The sequence below is a fragment of the Geotrypetes seraphini genome, chromosome 7 (genome assembly GCF_902459505.1).
Source record: "Geotrypetes seraphini chromosome 7, aGeoSer1.1, whole genome shotgun sequence".
In the NCBI taxonomy this organism is placed as follows: Eukaryota; Metazoa; Chordata; class Amphibia; order Gymnophiona; family Dermophiidae; genus Geotrypetes; species Geotrypetes seraphini.
The window spans coordinates 47,860,146-47,878,843 of NC_047090.1; the positions used below are offsets into that span (position 1 = coordinate 47,860,146).

General features: G+C 47.4%; 1 protein-coding gene across 3 annotated transcripts in view; it reads left to right on the forward strand.

Annotated features, from left to right (window-relative positions):
• Window positions 1-18,698, forward strand: part of IL17RA (interleukin 17 receptor A) — a 97,842-nt gene that overhangs the window by 64,873 nt on the left and 14,271 nt on the right. For 2 of the 3 annotated variants that reach the window (XM_033952142.1, XM_033952146.1), the window contains one exon: window positions 7,501-7,578. The exons of the other annotated variant lie outside the window; for it this stretch is intronic. In XM_033952142.1, coding sequence (XP_033808033.1) covers window positions 7,501-7,578 — 78 coding nt within the window. The remainder of the gene's footprint in view (window positions 1-7,500; window positions 7,579-18,698) is intronic. 3 annotated transcript variants of the gene reach the window in all.

An 18,698-nucleotide genomic window follows, 5' to 3' on the forward strand; every position in this document is an offset into this window, starting at 1 on the left:
GATTTGTCGCTCTTTAGTCTGTCGATCTGCTTGAGTACATCCTCTTGGCTTACCTCTAAATCGACCAGCTTATCGTCTTGGTCTCCTATTACGATCTCCTCGGGTTCCGGAATGGTGGTTATATTCTCCATCGTGAAGACTGACGTGAAGAACTCATTTAACCTGTCAGCTATCTCTTTCTCTTCTTTTACAACTCCCTTTCTGTCTCCATCGTCCAATGGTCCCACTTCTTCTCTCGCCGGTTGCTTCCCCTTGACGTATCTGAAGAACGACTTGAAGTTTGTTGCTTCCTTTGCCAGTCTCTCTTCGTATTCTCTTTTTGCTTTTCTAACCACTCGGTGACACACTTTCTGGTGTTCTTTGTGCCCTTTTTGGTTCTCCTCTGTTTGGTCTTTTTTCCATTTTCTGAACGATGCTTTCTTGTCGCTTATCGCCTTCTTTACTGCACTTGTTATCCACACTGGGTTTTTTGTTCTATTTTTTTTTGCACCCTTTTCTGAACTTGGGGATGCATATGCTTTGTGCTTCGTGCACAGTCTCCTTGAATAAGGTCCAGGCCTTTTCTACGGATTCCGTCTTCCCTATGTTGCTTTTGAGCTTCTTTCCCACCATTTTTCTCATGGCATCATAATTTCCTTTTTTGAAGTTGAGTGCCGTCGTTGTGGTTCTTTTCCCCTTTGATGATCCAATTTCAAGCCTGCACTGGATCATGTTGTGATCGCTGTTACCTAGTGGGGGTAATACCGCCACCTCCTTTGCTGTCCCCCCTAGTCCGTTGAAGATTAGGTCAAGAGTGGCATCGCCCCTTGTTGGTTCCGTGACCAGCTGTTCCATGAAACAGTCCCTCGTGACTTCTATGAATTTTGTCTCTCTTGCGCAGTTTGAGTGCCCAATACTCCAGTCTATCCCAGGATGGTTGAAGTCCCCCATCACCACCACATTTCCGCTTCTGCATACCTGCTTCAGTTCAGCCTCCATCTCCTGGTCGATTTCTTCCGGTTGTCCAGGTGGGCGGTAGTACAGACCCAGTTTAATGTCTGCTCCTGCTCCTCCCTGTAGCTTAACCCATAGTGATTCCAGGCCATCCGCCCGTACTGTTGTTTCCGTTCTGGCTGATGGTATGGAGTCTTTTATGTACAGCGCTATTCCTCCACCCTTTTTATGTGTCCTGTCTCTCCTGTATAGTTTGTACCCTGGTATGGCCACATCCCATTGATTGTCCTCAGTCCACCACGTTTCTGTGACTCCAATTATGTCTAGGTCCTTATTGCTGGCTGTGATTTCCAGTTCTCCCATTTTGGCCCTCAGGCTCCTAGCATTTGTGTATAGGCAGTTTAAGACCCAGTTTTTTGTCCTCTCTCTTTGTTTCCCTTGTGCTTTGGTATTCCTGCAGTTTCCCTCATGGTTTGCCAGCCCCTGAGCTTCGTCCTCCTCCTGTTGTGTGTTTGTGACGTCCTCTGCCTGTTTCCCCTGCACCTCCTGCTCTCCTAATTCCCACTCAGTCCTGGGCTCTTTTTCACAATGACTTTGCCCCTCTGTTTCCTGTTGTTCTGTGTTGGTGCCGCTTACCTGGTCCATTTGTGCCCTCGATCCCTGCAATGCATCTTTAGGTCCTTTTTCAACCCATACACCCTCAGACCCGAGTCCTCTTTTGCACTGTCCCAGTTCAGTACCTTTGTCAAGTACTGATGTTCGATGTGTCGAGGTCAGGTCGACTATCGGCTTTCCCCTTCTTCTCAGTTTAAAGCCAAGTCTATGACGTTCTGGACGTTGCGTGCCAGCATCCTCGTCCCAGCTGTGCTAAGGTGCAGTCCATCTCTTCTGTATAGCTTGTTCTTCCCCAAGAAGGTAGTCCAGTTCCTAATAAAGTGGAAGCCCTCCTCCTCGCACCATCTCCTCAGCCAAAAGTTAATTGATTGTAGTTCGCTCTGTCTCTTTGTGTCCGCTCTCGGTACTGGCAGGATCTCTGAGAAGGCTATCTTCCTTGTCCTTAGTCTCAGTTTCCTCCCCAGGGTCCTGAACTGGTCAGTTAGTGTAGTCCTGTTGAAGTTTCTCCTGCTGATGTCGTTGGTTCCGATGTGGATCACTACTGCTGTCTCCTCCGTCTCGGCTCCCTCCAGGATCCTCTCGATATTGTTGATGATGTCTTTTGTTCTTGCCCCCGGGAGACATGTTACCAGTCTGTCCTCTCTCCCTCCGGCTATATGACTGTCTACTCCTCTCAGGATTGAGTCCCCGACCACGATAGCCGATCTCCCCTTCTTCAACTGTCTCTCTGGTCTCAGATCTGTGTCATATGTGTAGTCCGTTTGTCCTTCCTCTGGGCTCTGCTGTGTCTCCGCCCCTGGTCTCAGGTCTGTGTCATCTGCGCAGTTCGCTAGTCCTTTCTCCTGGCTCTGATGGATCTCCTCCTCCTCTGCCTGCCCAGGTCCTCCGCAAGGTCCTAGTTCCATGGTGTCTGGTGATTCCTGTCGTCCAACTGTCGGTTCCCTCCTGGTGTGTTGGTGGTCCTGTGCCTCTACCATCTTGCAGGCCTCCTCAATGAATTTCTCGAGCTCCCTAACTTGTTCTGCGATGTGGCTCTCTCTGGCGGTGTCCACGGTTGTCCAACACTGTTCTTCCAGGGTGCACAGTCCCTCCAGTTCTTGTACTCGAACCTGCAGTCTCCCGACCTCCTTCTTCAGGCTATCCAGTTCCTGACATCGATTGCAAATGTATACCTGCCTCCCGGAGGGGAGGTAGTCATACATATGGCACTCGATGCAGAAAACTGGGTAGCTCCCCTGGGTTCCTGTAGCCTCCATTCCTGTAGCCTCGGTGATTTGGGAGCGGTGCCTGTGCAGTTATCTGAAAAAGTAGAGAGAGAGAAAGAGTGATAAGTGGAGAATAGAAATTTTTATTTTTTATTTTTTTTTTTTAAGGTTAGAAGTTATTGAGGTTAGAAGTTAGAAGTTGGGTTAGATGTGCTGCTGGGCTGCCTGGGCTCCTTCACAGGCTTCCTTCGCCTTCGCCGCGCGCCGAACGGCTGGGCGCCGTTGGCTCCCCTCCTTTTAAGGGGGGGGAGTCCAGGCACCGACGCTGCTGTGACGCGGCACGGGTGGGCGGAGCTACCTCTCGCCACCCGTTCCGCGCTGTCGCTAGCCCCTGCCTCCTCCTCCGACCTGAAAAAAAAAGGAAAAACGCCTCCTCTCCTCTCCCTTTGGCTCTCCTGTTTCCTCAGCCGCTGCCCGCCCTCGCTGCCTCCACGCGCTGATGATCCTTATTCCCTCACTGTATGACCTGCTCTTCCTGTTGTAAATCACCTCGAATTACTTTTACTTTAAACCCGCATCTAGAATGCTACCATACTCTGTACAAATATTCATGTACTCAAAGACTTCATTGTTTTTTCGCTGTATGTCCAGCTCTTCTTTATTGTAAACCGCCTCGAACTACTTTGGCTTTGGCGGTATATAAGCAATAAATTATTATTAAATTATTATCATTTTTTTGGTTTTAAATGATGACATGGAGATAAATTCACCCCATAGTATCCCTTTGAAGGATTCCCATAGGGTTGATGGATTTATATTGGGATTGTAATTAGTGGTAAAGAATTCTCAAATGAATTTCTTAATATGGGGAATGTTTTCTTCTTCTTGAAGAGCTGGTTGTAATCTCCAAAGTGGAGATTTGGGAGAGCTAGATATTTGTACAGCTAATTCAAAATGCTTGTATTAAAATCATTACGAAAGCAAAAAATTTGATCATATTTCACCACTTCTTAAAACATCTTATTGGCTCCCAGGATCACATTGAATAATTTACAAAATCTGTTTATTATCTCTTAAGGCTCAGCTCTATAAGTCCCCAGCTTTCATCGATAGGATTTTAATTCCCTACACCTCTACTAGAATACTCCGGTCCAATGACCAACATCTGCTAACCGTTCCCTCACTTAAAACTATTAATACACGCAGACAATACATCTTTTCAGTCATTGTCCCCAAATTGTGGAATTCCCTGCCAATCTATTTGAGAGAGGAAAAAAATATTGTTAGATTTAAAAGTCAGTTGAAATGCTTTCTTTTTAAAGACGCTTTTGACTGTTAGACATTATAAAATCCTGCTAAAAAGCATGCTAAATATCCAACTATCTTATATATACTCTCCTCTTGTGGTTTTCCTTGAATGTCTTATCAGCTTTCAATTATTGTATTTCCATCCCTTATCCCATGCTGGTCCTGTAAGTCATGTATTTGCTGTATGATTTTTGTTTGTTTGTTTGTTTCACTGTATACTGTCATAAATCATCTGATTGTTGGCGGTTTAGAAGAATAAAGTTATGTTATGTTATAAATTGAAACTTGATCTTTTAAGTTGCAAATTAAGGCTGGGCAAATTGAAGCTTTTTAAAGCTACGTTTATTTAGAAGATTGAGAGAGTTTCTCTAACTGGACAATTTTTGAACTGTCATTACTGCGGTGCTGACTTCTGTGTCTGATTATTGTAATTTGCTTTATCTTGGTTTGCCTAAATATGTAATTCATGCTTTACAACTGGCACAGAATGCTGCTACATGGATTATCATGCATGCATCCAAATTGAACCACATTATGACTATTTTGCATGATTTGCATTGGCTACTTATTTTATCTTTAATTGAATTTGATGTGGTATGTTTGATTTTTAAATTCTTAAAGACAGTGGTCCTGTTGTTTTAAGTTCCTTATTCTGTACGTACCATCTAACACAGTGGTCTCAAACTCAAACCCTTTGCAGGGCCACATTTTGAATTTGTAGGTATTTGGAGGGCCTCAGAAAAAAAATAGTTAATGTCTTATTAAAGAAATGACAATTTTGCTTGAGGTAAAACTCTTTATAGTTTATAAATCTTTCCTTTTGGCTCAGTCTTAATAATAATATTGTAATTTTATAGCTAAAGAGACATATGATCAAGAAATTATTTTATTTTACTTTTGTGATTATGATAAATATACCGAGGGCCTCAAAATAGTACCTGGCGGGACACATGTGGCCCCCGGGCCGCGGGTTTGAGACCACTGATCTAACACGATCACTACATTCTGAAAACCACACATACTCGAAAACCCATCATATATTTATTTATTTATTTTTATTCTTTATTCATTTTATATTTTACATTAAGTGTACAGAAAATATCAACATTTAATATACAACATCACTTGAAAATCTAGAACTTCTCTCAAAAAGAAGATTTAATCCCATCCCTCCCCCCAAATTCAAATTAAACAAGTACATATCACATAATATAATATCTTATATTTATATCTTATAATATCCATATTTATTAGCGAAATTCAAAAACACCCCCCCCCACCCCAAATCAACAAGTACAATAAGTAGGGAAAAGTGCTAATTATTCATTATAGTAATTTATTAATGGCCCCCACACATCCTTAAATTTGTTAAAATATCCTTTTTGAACTGCTAACGCTCTTTCCATTTTATATAAGTGGCACACTGAGTTCCACCAAAAACAATAATTCAATCTTTTACAATCTTTCCAATTATATGTTATTTATTGAATGGCAACCCCTGTCAAAATCATTAAAAGTTTGTTATTATTAGAGGATGTTTGACATTTAGCTCTCATAGACATACCAAATAAAATTGTGTCATATACAATGCTGCATGATTTTCTAGCATACAATTTATTTGATCTCAAATCGATTACCAGAAAGCCTTAATAAATGGACAATAAAACAATAAATGATCTAAAGTTCCAGCAACGAGATGACAATGCCAACATCTATTAGACTTAGAGCAATCCAATTTTTGTAAACGAACAGGGGTCTAGAGTGCTCTATGCAACAGGAAAAACCATGTTTGCCTCATAGATGCAGACATTGTACTTTTCATCCTCCAGGACCAAATTACGTGGCCATTGAGATGAAAACTCATCATTTAAATCTGTGACTCATTTAACTTTTTGGCGCTCTTTGATATCTATACAGAGCGTGTCTTTTGTGGAATGCTTTGCCTGTTGAGGTTAAGGGAATTGCCAGTGTTTTGCAGTTTAGAAAATTTGTGAAGACAATTCTGTTTAAGCAAGCTTTTCCTTGAAAGTCTTTTTTTTTATGATTGTTTTTGATGGTTTTGTAATTGTATGTTTTGATTTTATTAAGTATGTTTTATTGTACCCCACACATAATTGTAGTTTGCTGCAGGTAATAAATTTTTAAATAAATAAATTTCCACGTTCTAACTGATTTAGCATATGCATAACGCATGAGCCCTTACGGCCTACGTAATAGGTGGCAATAGGGGCTGACGCACTAATGGGAAATATACTATAGCTTTGGTCATCAATAGAGAAAATAGCAAAATCAGCCATTTTACCCCAACAGTAAAAATGGTCTTAATGAATGGAAATGGTCCATGTAAGGATGTGCTAAGGCCACTTCTTACTGTAGTTTAGTAAAAGGGCATCTTAGATGTCTAAATCTACACTTATCTGTGAAATGTGGTGCATAGTGACCCCAAAGTCTGGTGCCGCCCCTAAATGTGCCCACTTCGGGCTTTGGCATCACTGTGTGCCACTAGCCGCCAGAGACCTAGGTGCCGGTTCCAGAGGCCACGTAGCGGCAGCTATTTATTTTTTTAACAAGGGTTTAATTGGGTTTTAATGGTACAACCAATTATTACACCACTTAAACCCAATTAAACCATTTACGTTAGGTGTCGGTGGACGCAATCTGGGCACCTGCTGGCACCTAACATAAGGTGACTTGTTTGTAAATCCAGGCCCAAATGCCTGCTCGTATTTCTTTGCTTTGGAGAGCAAAGAGAGTGTGGCTTAGTGGTGAGAGCTACAGCCTCAGCACCCTGGGGTTGTGGGTTCAAACCCTGCACTGTTCTCTGTGACCCTGGGCAATTCACTTAATCCTCTACTGCCCCTGGTACATTAGACAGATTGTGAGCCCACTGGCACAGATAGAGAAAATGCTTGAAGTACTTGTATGTAAACCGCTTTGAATGTGGTTGTGTAACTACAAAAAGCCAGTATTCAAGTCCCAATCCCTTTCCCTGATGTCATAATGCCTGACAGAAACCCAAAGAGTAGCATCATTCCAGAGCTCATATTATGATGTCATAATTATGATGTCATTCCACCAATGCCTAAGAGCCAACCTCCTCAGTGATGTCACAATGGCTTCTTCATTGTTCAATACTTGGCTCAGTGGTTAGAGCTACAGCCTCAGTCCCCTGAGGTTGTGGGTTCAAACCCTGCACTGTTCCCTGTGACCCTGGGCAATTCACTTAATCCTCTACTGCCCCTGGTACATTAGACAGATTGTGAGCCCACTGGCACAGATAGAGAAAATGCTTGAAGAACTTTTATGTAAACCGCTTTGAATGTGGTTGTGTAACTAGAAAAAGTCCCTATTCTTTATCTCGTGATTTCTATACCTGTGTCTTATCTTTTTTGGGGATCTCTGGGTTCCTTAGATGTATCTTCCTTTTCATTTTCTTTAGCCATGGTCATTCCCCAGCACAAATGTCACGATAGCTTTGAAGGACAATCGAGAAGCTTGTTGCCGTTATAAGATCCAGGTAAGTTGTTTATCAGTAAATAGCGATCTTTGAGATCTCATTCCTTTAAACAAGGTCATGCCAAAGTGGTTTCTAATAAAACATCATTTAACAGTGCATTATAATACTGCAATAAAAATACAAATACATCAGTTAAAATGCAAAATACATTTGGAAAGCATTTTTAATGAGTAAATTATATTTTACAAAATTTTGTGGTCAAATACCTATGCCAACAAGATAATGTTTCAGTGTTTCTGGGACATTTTTTGGATGGAATTAATAATAATTATTATTATTTATTTATATTTCACCATACCTGGAAGGTTCTAAGCGGCTAACAACAGGAAAGCAATACATACAATTCTAATAAATACATCAAGATAAAATAAACATGTGAATAAAATTGGAAAGATATGTATCGTGCATACACCTATAGTAGTTACCCTTCTTCAAGACAAGACTAAGGCTCCCTTTAATGAAGCCCCGTTAGACTTTAATATCGCTGGATGCGGCGGTATTAGCTCTGACACTCGTAGGAATTCTGTGAGTGTCGGCGCTTTTACCGCTGCGGCCAGCAATAAGCCTAATGTGGCTTCATAAAAATGGGGGTAAATTTGTGCTGAACGGGGGCTGTTTCTGGGTGCCTTTTTTTTTTTTTTTTATAAAGGCATATACTTTATGTGCCTATCTTACTTTTTATAAGGGTAAAGGTGATAATTCTAGAAAGGGCAGGTGTTGTTGTTGGGTGATTTCAACTTGCCAGGTGTGGTCTGGAAATTTCCATCTTCAGATTTGGAAAGAAGTAGAGAGATTGTGGATGCCTTTCAAAGATGTTGATGGAACCCACAAGGGGGAAAGCAGTACAAAATCTAGCGCTCACTAATGGGGAGAGTATCTCTAATGTCCCAAGTAGGTGCCCAGCTGAGAAGCAGTTTGGTTTGAAATAACAGCTAAAGTGGAGGGAGGCCACACAACACCCAAAGTCCTTGATTTCAAACACAGACTAGTAAAATGGGAGAGTAGCTGAAGAAAGAACTGATAGGATGGGAGAACGTCAGAGAAGTGGAAAAACAGAGGTCCAGGCTGAAAGGAGCAATAAAAATGGTAACACCTTTATGTGAGGAAAATAAACAAAAACAAGAGGATAAAAAAAATCTGGTTCTCCAAACTAGTGGTGGAGAAAATAAAGGTAAAGGGTTGGCATTTGTGATATATATAAAAAAAAAAATCAAGAGGAATGCAGAAAGGAATATTGGATAAAACTGAAAGAAGCCAAGAGACAGATACATCTGGCAAAAGCACAAACCTAAGATCAAATGGCTAGAAATGTAAAAAAAGGAGATAAAATTTGTTTCAGGTATATTAATGAAAGGGGTATGACAAAAAAATGGAATTACAAGACTGAAAAAAGCTATGAACCGCTATGTGGAGAGTAATAAGGAAAAAACCATAAATGTACTACCATATATACTTAAGTATAAACCATGATTTTGGGGCCAAAACAATGGCCCTAAAATGGGGGTCTCAGTTTATATTTGAGTCTTCCGCATTGTGTCAAGCCTCCGTCCTTAAACCAGCAGACATTTGCTACCGCAATCAGTGTGTGCCCGCACCCCTGCCCACATCCCAACCCTACCGGAAAATCAGTTAGTGTTCCCTCCCTCCCAAGCAAGAGTAACACCCGCACCCATGCCCCAACCCCCACTAGCATGTCAAGTGAGAATGATATCCCCACCTGCACTCCAGTCACATCAGAACATTAGCTAGCTCTCCTTCCCTCCCTCCTAAGTAAGAGTTACACTGCCCCCCTCACCCCCAGGTCTACTGTGAGTTCCTGGTGGTCTGATGGCACGTTGGGACAGGAGCGATTCACACTCTTGCCCATTCTTCCACCGCAGTAAAAATGGCCACCAAGATTTCCAGTCTTGTGAGGCTGCTGGGAGCCTCGCAAGACTGCCACTAGAAATCTCGGTAGCCATTTTTACTGTGGTGAAAGAATGGTAAGAATGAAACTCACTCCTACCCCAACGCACCGCTAGACCACCAGGAAATCACAGTAGGCTTGGGAGTGGTGATACTCTTGCTTGAGAGGGAGGGAAGGAACGCTGGCTAGTTGCAGAGGGGGTAGGGGTGTGGGCACAGGTGTCAATTCTCACTTGGGAGGGAGCACTAGCTGACATTCCAGTATATACGGTAAACAAATACTTCTGTGTTCACAGAAGAAAATCCTGGAGAAGGACTGCGATTGGCTGGCAAAGTTACACGTGAGAATGGCATGATTACCACCATTCCTGGAAGAAAGTGTTTATGAACAGTTTGAAAAATTGAAGGTGAACAAAACCATGGAACCGTATGGAATCCATCCAAGGATATTGTGGGAGCTCAGAGAGGTTTTTACGGGTCCTCTTAAAGATTTGTTCAATAAATCCATAGAGACAGGAGAGGTTCCATGGGATTGGAGAAGAATGGATGTGGTCCCTCTTCACAAAAATGGTTGCAAAGATGAAGCAGGAAACTATAGGCCAGTAAGCCTCACTTCAGTTATTGAAAAATTAATGAAAGTGTTGCTGAAGGAAAGGATAGCAAATTTCTTAAAATCTAATGGATTATAAGATCCAAGGCTGCAAGGCTTTCCTAAAGGTAAGTCATACCAAAAAATCTGATTGAATTATTTTACCGGGTGGCCAGAGAACTGGCTCAAGGACATGCATTAGGTGTAATTTACTTAGATTTCAGCAAAGCCTTTGGCACGGTTCCTCATAGGAGGCGCTTGAATAAACTTGATGGGCTGAAGTAAGGACCCAAAGTGGTGAACTGGATTAGATTCCGGTTGATGGATAGTCGCCAGAGAGTGGTGGTTAATGGAATTTGCTCTGAGGAAGGAAAGATGAGTAGTGGAGTGCCTCAAGGATCATTGCTGGGGCTGATTCTGTTCAACATATTTATGAGCGACATTACTGAAGGTGTAGATGGTAAGGTTTGCCTTTCTGCGGATGATACCAACATTTGTAACAAAGTGGACACTCTGGAGGGAGTGGAAAATATGAAAACGGATCTGCAAAAGTTAGAAGAATGGTCTAATGTCTGGCAACTAAAATTCAATGCAAAGAAGTGCATTTGGGGAGTAGAAATCCAAGGGAGCAGTAAGTAGTGAGAGGCTGACGAACAGATGGGGGAGATGGGCCTTGGGGTGATTAGTGTCTGAGGATCTAATGGTGAAGAAACAGTGCTACAAGGCGGTGGCTGTAGCCAGAAAGATGCTGGCTTATATAGACAGAGTCATAACCAGGTCATTGGTGAAACCACACTTGGAGTACTGTGTTCAATTTTGGAGACCTTTTATGGCGAATGATATAAGAAGACTTGAAGCAGTCCAGAGAAAGGCAGTGAAAAATGGTAAGGGGTTTGAGCCCAAAGGCATACAGGAAGAGTCTAGAAGATCTGAATATATATTCTAGAGGAGAAGAGGGACGAGGAAAACATGATAATAATAATAATAATTTTATTCTTATATACCGCTAAAGCCGTAGAAGTTTGAGGTGGTTTACAGCAAGAAGCGCTGGACAATCAGCGAGGAGGTTACAATCAAAGTCAGCAATACAATCTTACATAATGAAGGAATATGAAAGCTATATAGTTCATTAGGGTTACTGGTTGAGTAAGCAGAGCTGAGTAGATTCTTTTTTTTAATTCTTTATTTATAATTTTCAAACATTTGACAACAATATCCATCAAAAAGTAAAAATACAGTGAACTGAAACAAATTCATCATAAAGGGTCAAAAACACATGATCCCTACTTTTAGGATAATAACAACTTATCAAAGTATGGTTAGTCCACAATTACAGAGAACGGAGCTAAAAGAATTGACTGAGAAACATCATAAGAATAACTAAAGAAAAAAGGAAAATAAAGACTCGGCTTGATAGTCCCAGAACCATTTATCATTGAGCAGAATTATTGGATTCAATCCTCACGGTGATGATATTATCCCAGGACAAGCAGGCAGGTATTCTCACTAGTGGGTGATGTCATCCGACAGAGCCCCGATACGGACATCTTGCAAGCATGTCTTGCTTGAAGAAACTCAGAAGTTTCGAGATGCCCGCTCCGCGCATGCGCCAGTGCCTTCCCGCCCGATGGTCCAGGCGTGTCTCCTCAGTTCTTTTTCTTCCGCGGAGCTGAGAAGTCTATCTTCAATTTGCGCCCATTGAATCTCTTTTTTTGCCTTCTATTTTGCCGCGGGTTGAGTTCTTTTGGATCTCCTGTGCATTTATTTCTTTCTTTGATTTCTTTTAAAAAAAAAAAAAAATTTTCCGTCCGATACCGGATCGGCCGCGTGGCTGGGGCTCCGCGCCTTCGACCTTGCGGCGGAGCTTTTCCGGCCTATGTCCCGGCCGATTACCGGTTTCAAAAAGTGTAGCAAGTGCCAGCGCGCGATTTCGCTCACGGACCCTCATCGACGCTGCTTACAGTGTCTGTGACCGGATCACTTCCCGAAATCGTGCCGGCCTTGCTCCACTCTGACGGCGAGAGCGTTTAAGCGCCGCTGTCTATTGTGGGAGTCCATGTTCAAGATGGAAGCTTCATCGGACCCTGCAGCTTCGACATCGACATCGACGGGTGCTTCGACTCCTTCAGCGAAGCCCTCTGCCTCCCCGGCTGCTTCGGGCCTTCTGAAACCAGCATCGTTCACACCGGTTTCGGCCCCGGCTTCGGCGCGGGTGCCTTCCTCCCTCTCCTCGGAGCAGGTATCGACCCCTTCAGTACCACCGGTGGTGCTCAAGGTGCCGAAGGCTGGCAAGCAGAAGCACGCAGCACCGAAGGAGCGCGGAAACCGTGCGGAAGGGCCCCCTTTTGGTGCGGATCCCTCCATATCAGCTTCGTTGCGGTCCCTTCTGGAGGCTTAGTTCGTGGAGCTCATGCAGACCATGGGGCCTCGACTGATTGCCACCATCCAGGGTGACCTCCCAGCTTCGGCTTCGAGAGGCGGACCGCCCCCTCCTCCTCCTCCTCCTCGCCGCACGACCTCGTTGCTCGGCGAGGAGGAGCGGCGAGCGGTGTCCGGATCCTCGAGGAGGTCCTCCGTTAGTGCTGTGCCTCCTTTGGAACCGATTCCCTCGAGGAGGGCCTCCCTTAGTGATATGCCTCCCTTGGAGCCCATCCCCTCGAGGAAAGCCTCGTTTAGTGACCTGCCTCCCTTGGAACCGATTACTCCGCCCCATGACTCAGTGTGGCGTCCACCTTCGGGGCCACCCAGTCCTGGGCATAGCAGGAAGCAGGACGAGTTCTTCCGAACCCCCTATCAAGCCTGGGCGGCGTCAGGGGAGGCACCGACTCTTCCGCCTCTGCGATCGACGGCATCGAGTCCGATCTGCTCCTTGGAGGCGTCTGACCCAGTTTCTCACAGACGGGCTCGATCCCCTTCCAGGCATCGATCCAGACATTCTTCGAAGCATTCCTCTCGGCACTCGACTGTCTCGCCTCAGAAGAAATTGCCTCGGTTGGGGTATGCTACTTCGACTGGGTCTCCTCCTCCGGGCCCGGAGTTCGAGGACCCCGAGGTTTTCTACTCGTCCTGTTGCTCGCAGGCCTCTCTGGAGCCTGAAGCCTCTTCTTCTTCTAGTCCGTCTCGCAGACCGGCGACGGCGGACCAACTGTCCTTTTCATCGTTCCTCAGGCAGATGGCAGATGACATGGACATTACTCTCGATGCTGGGTCTCGATATTCCAAGGAGTACCTCGATACCATGCACTTGCCTCGTCCTCCGGCAGAGTCCTTGCGGCTTCCCCTGCACAAGCTCCTCGACCAGACCTTCATGCGATGCTTCGAGTCTCCTTACTCTATCCCTGTGGTCCCTGGTAAATTGGATGCGCGGTACCGCACGGTGCATCATAAAGGCTTCGAGGGTCCTCAGCTTTCTCACCAGTCCCTCCTGGTCGAATCCTCGCTCAAGCGGTCTCATCCTGGCAAGGTCTATGCTTCAGTGCCTCCGGGCCGCGAGGGCAGAACCATGGATAAGTTTGGTCGACGCATCTATCAGAATTCGATGATGGCGTCTCGAGTCCTGAATTACAATTTCCACTTTGCAGCCTACTTGGAATTTTTTCTACCTGTGCTTCGGAGGTTCACACCATACATCGAGTCCCAGGCTAGGTTTGAGTTTGAGGAAGTGGTTGCTTCGCTGTCCCAACTTCAGCTTCAGTTAATGCAATCTGCCTATGATGCGTTCGAGCTCTCAGCCCGAGCGGCGGCTTGCTCGGTGGCGATGCGCCGGTTGGCCTGGTTGCGGACCATTGATATGGACCCGAATCTTCAGGACCGCCTGGCGAACGTCCCGTGTGCTGGGGCGGATCTTTTTGATGAATCCATCGAGACTGTCACGAAGAAGTTGTCTGACCACGAAAAGTCCTTCCAATCTATCCTTTGGCCGAAGCCTAAGCCTCAGCAGTCTCGACCTTCTCGTCCGCCGTTGATTTATCAGAGGCGTTATCAGCCGAGGCAAACTCCACCTGCGAGGCAACCGGCGAAGCGTCAGCCTCCCCAGAAGGGTCAGCCTAAGTCTCAGTCGCCTGCTGTCCCTAAGACCACTCAGCCTTTTTGACTGTCTCGTCGAGGGCATAACCAACCTCGTTCTGCCTCCCCCTGTTTTTCCCATCGGAGGGCGCCTCCATCATTTTTATCATCGCTGGGAGGCCATAACAACCGACCTCTGGGTCCTTCATATCATCAAGGAAGGATACCGTATTTTCACGCAAATAACACGCACCCGTATAAAACGCGCACACGTGTATAGCGCGCAGAAATCACGATGATAAGCACAAAAACTTTGGTATAACGCGCTCACGATTATACCGCGCATGCTGCCCGACTCTCCGTTCACCCCCCTGACTTCCGTGCACTGCCCCGCCTCTCCGTGCGCTGTCCCGACTCTCCGTTCACCCCCCCCTGACTTCCGTGCACTGCCCCGACTTTCCGTGCGCTGTCCCGACTCTCCGTTCACCCCCCCTGACTTCCGTGCACTGTCCCCCCTTGAAGGTCTGTCCCCATCCTGAAAGCCTGATGCCCCCCCCCGACGTCCGATACATCCCTCCCCCCGAAGGACCGCCGATTCCCCAACAATATCGGGCCAGGAGGGAGCCCAAATCCTCCTGGCCACGGCGACCCCCTAACCCCACCCCGCACTACATTACGGGCAGGAGGGATCCCAGGCCCCCCTGCCCTCGACGCAAACCCCCCTCCCCCCAACGACCGCCCCCCCAGCCGACCCGCGACCACCCTGGCGACCCCCACGACCCCCCCACCCCCCTTCCCCGTACCTTTGGTAGTTGGCCGGACAGACGGGAGCCAAACCCGCCTGTCCGGCAGGCAGCCAACGAAGGAATGAGGCCGGATTGGCCCATCCATCCTAAAGCTCCGCCTACTGGTGGGGCCTAAGGCGCGTGGGCCAATCAGAATAGGCCCTGGAGCCTTAGGTCCCACCTGGGGGCGCGGCCTGAGGCACATGGTCGGGTTGGGCCCATGTGCCTCAGGCCGCGCCCCCAGGTGGGACCTAAGGCTCCAGGGCCTATTCTGATTGGCCCACGCGCCTTAGGCCCCACCAGTAGGCGGAGCTTTAGGATGGATGGGCCAATCCGGCCTCATTCCTTCGTTGGCTGCCTGCCGGACAGGCGGGTTTGGCTCCCGTCTGTCCGGCCAACTACCAAAGGTACGGGGAAGGGGGGTGGGGGGGTCGTGGGGGTCGCCAGGGGGATCGCGGGTCGGCTGGGGGGCGGTCGGAGGTTCTTGGGGGGGGACGGTCGTTGGGGGGGAGGGGGGTTTGCGTCGAGGGCAGGAGGGCCTGGGATCCCTCCTGCCCGTAATGTAGTGCGGGGTGGGGTTAGGGGGTCGCCGTGGCCAGGAGGGTTTGGGCTCCCTTCTGGCCCGATATTGTCGGGAAGTCGGCGGTCGTTCGGGGTGGGGGTGCGAGTGGTCCTGCCGGGGGGGGGGGATGTATCGGACGTCGGGGAGTCGGCCGGGCAAGAGGGCTTGGGCTCCCTCTTGCTCCGATCGTGGATGCAGGTGCGGGTGGGAGCGCGTGCGAGTGGTCGTTCGGGGTGGGGGTGCGAGTGGTCCTGCTGGGAGGGTGAATCGGGCGTCGGGCGGGGTGGGAACTATGTTTTAAAACTTTTGTATACCGCGCTCACGCATATAACGCGCGAGGGGTATGCGCGGTAGGTAAAAACGCGTATAACGCGCGCGTTATATGCGTGAAAATACGGTACTCTCTTCATTTTCATTGGGTCCCTCCGGACCACCCTCCAAGAGAGTATCCTTCCAACTTGACTCAGACCGCCCTTCTTCTTCAGGAAGCTCAGGCTTTGCTCCGGCTTCGTGCTGTGGAGCCGGTTCCGACGGACCAACTGACCCAGGGGTTTTACTCCCGGTACTTCCTTGTTCCGAAGAAGACGGGCGACCTGCGACCCATTTTGGACCTCAGGGTCCTCAACAAATTCCTAGTCAAAGGGAGGTTTTGCATGCTGACACTTGCTTCTCTCTACCCCCTCCTCGAGCGGAACGACTGGTTATGCTCTCTGGATCTCAAGGAGGCCTACACTCATATTCCCATTCATCCGGCCTCTCGCAAGTTCCTCGGATTTCGGGTGGGACATCTCCATCTGCAGTATCGAGTGCTTCCATTCGGCCTGTCTTCGTCCCCCAGAGTCTTCACCAAATGTCTGGTGGTGGTGGCCGTGGCCCTCCGGAACCAAAGTCTTCAGGTATTCCCCTACCTCGACGACTGGCTGATCAAGGCTCCCTCGGCCTCGGGGGTCCTCTCAGCGACCCTGTCAACGATTCTGTTCCTGCAGAGTTTGGGATTCGAGATCAACTTTCCCAAGTCTCATCTACAGCCGACCCAGTCTCTTCCCTTCATCGGGGCTGTCCTGGATACCGTACGTCTCAGAGCATTCCTTCCTTCTCAGCGCATGAATGCTCTTCTTCATCTCTGCCAGTCTGTGTCTTCTCGCCAGACCATCTCAGCGAGACACATGATGGTCCTCCTGGGCCACATGGCCTCTACAGTTCATGTGACGCCGTTTGCTAGACTCCACCTCAGAATTCCTCAGTGGACCCTGGCATCTCAGTGGACTCAGGTGTCTGATCCATTGACTCGACACATCACAGTCACTCCTGCTCTTCGGCAGTCTCTGCTCTGGTGGATGACCTCTTCGAATCTATCCAGAGGTTTGCTGTTTCATTCTCCTCCCCACCAGAAGGTTCTCACAACCGATTCCTCGACCTATGCCTGGGGAGCGCATCTGGATGGGCTTCGCACTCAGGGATTCTGGACCTGTGCGGACCGACTCCATCAAATCAATCTTCTGGAGCTCAGAGCCATCTTCAATGCTCTTCAAGCTTTTCAACATCTGCTTCACGACATGGTGGTCCTCATTCGCACCGACAATCAGGTTGCCATGTATTATGTCAACAAGCAAGGGGGCACGGGCTCGGCCTCCCTCTGCCAGGAAGCTCTCAAAGTCTGGGATTGGGCGGTTCGCCACAACACCTTCTTCAAAGCTGTCTACATTCAGGGGAGGGACAATGTCTTGGCGGACAAACTGAGTCGTCTTCTCCAGCCTCACGAATGGACACTCCACTCCAAGCCCCTTCATCAGATCTTTGCTCAGTGGGGGACGCCTCAGATAGACCTCTTTGCGGCTCCCCACAATTTCAAGCTGCCTCAGTTTTGCTCCAGGATCTACGCTCCTCATCGCCTCGAGGCAGATGCTTTTCTGCTGGATTGGGGGAATCGCTTTCTGTATGCGTTTCCGCCATTCCCTCTCATTCAAAAGACTAGTCAAACTGAAGTCCGAACATGCCACCATAGCTCCTCGGTGGCCCAGGCAACCTTGGTTCTCCCTTCTACTTCAACTCAGCAGCAGGGAACCGTACCTACTTCCGGTGTTTCCTTCACTGCTTACTCAGCATCAGGGGTCTCTGCTTCATCCCAACCTGCAGTCTCTCCACCTGACAGCTTGGTTCCTCTCAACGTAACTCCGCACCAGTTTTCCCAGGCGGTGAGGGATGTCTTGGAGGCTTCCAGGAAGCCTGCTACTCGTCAATGCTACTCCCAAAAATGGACTAGATTTTCTTCATGGTGTATTTCCAATTCTAAGGAGCCTCAGCGAGCCTCCCTTTCCTCTGTTTTGGACTATCTTTTACATCTGTCTCAGTCTGGTCTCAAGTCGACATCTATACGTGTCCACCTGAGTGCTATTGCGGCTTTCCATCAGCCTCTACAAGGGAAACCTCTCTCTTCTCATCCTGTGGTTTCCAGATTTATGAAAGGACTTTTTCATGTCAATCCTCCTCTCAAACCGCCTCCAGTGGTTTGGGATCTAAATGTTGTCCTTTCTCAGCTTATGAAACCTCCTTTTGAGCCTCTGAGCAAGGCTCCACTAAAGTTTCTCACTTGGAAAGTGGTTTTTCTGGTGGCCCTCACATCTGCTCGCAGGGTCAGTGAGCTTCAGGCCTTGGTGGCGGACCCACCTTTCACAGTATTCCATCATGACAAGGTGGTTCTCCACACTCACCCGAAATTCCTGCCTAAAGTGGTCTCTGAATTTCACCTCAACCAATCCATTGTGCTTCCAGTGTTCTTTCCAAAGCCTCATTCTCATCCTGGAGAATCAGCTCTTCACACTCTGGACTGTAAACGTGCTTTGGCTTTCTACTTGGATCGCACCAAACCACACAGAACTGCTCCTCAACTTTTCGTCTCCTTTGATCCAAACAAGTTGGGACGACCTGTATCGAAGCGCACCATCTCCAACTGGATGGTGACTTGTATCTCTTTCTGCTATGCCCAGGCTGGATTACCCCTTCCCTGTAAGATCACAGCACATAGGGTCAGAGCAATGGCAGCCTCTGTAGCCTTCCTCAGATCGACACCGATTGAGGAGATTTGTAGGGCTGCCACTTGGTCCTCGGTTCATACGTTCACCTCTCATTATTGTCTGGATACTTTCTCCAGACGGGATGGGCAGTTTGGCCAAACTGTGTTACAAAATTTGTTCTCATAAGTTGCCAACTCTCCCTCCATCCCATTGAGGTTAGCTTGGAGGTCACCCACTAGTGAGAATACCTGCCTGCTTGT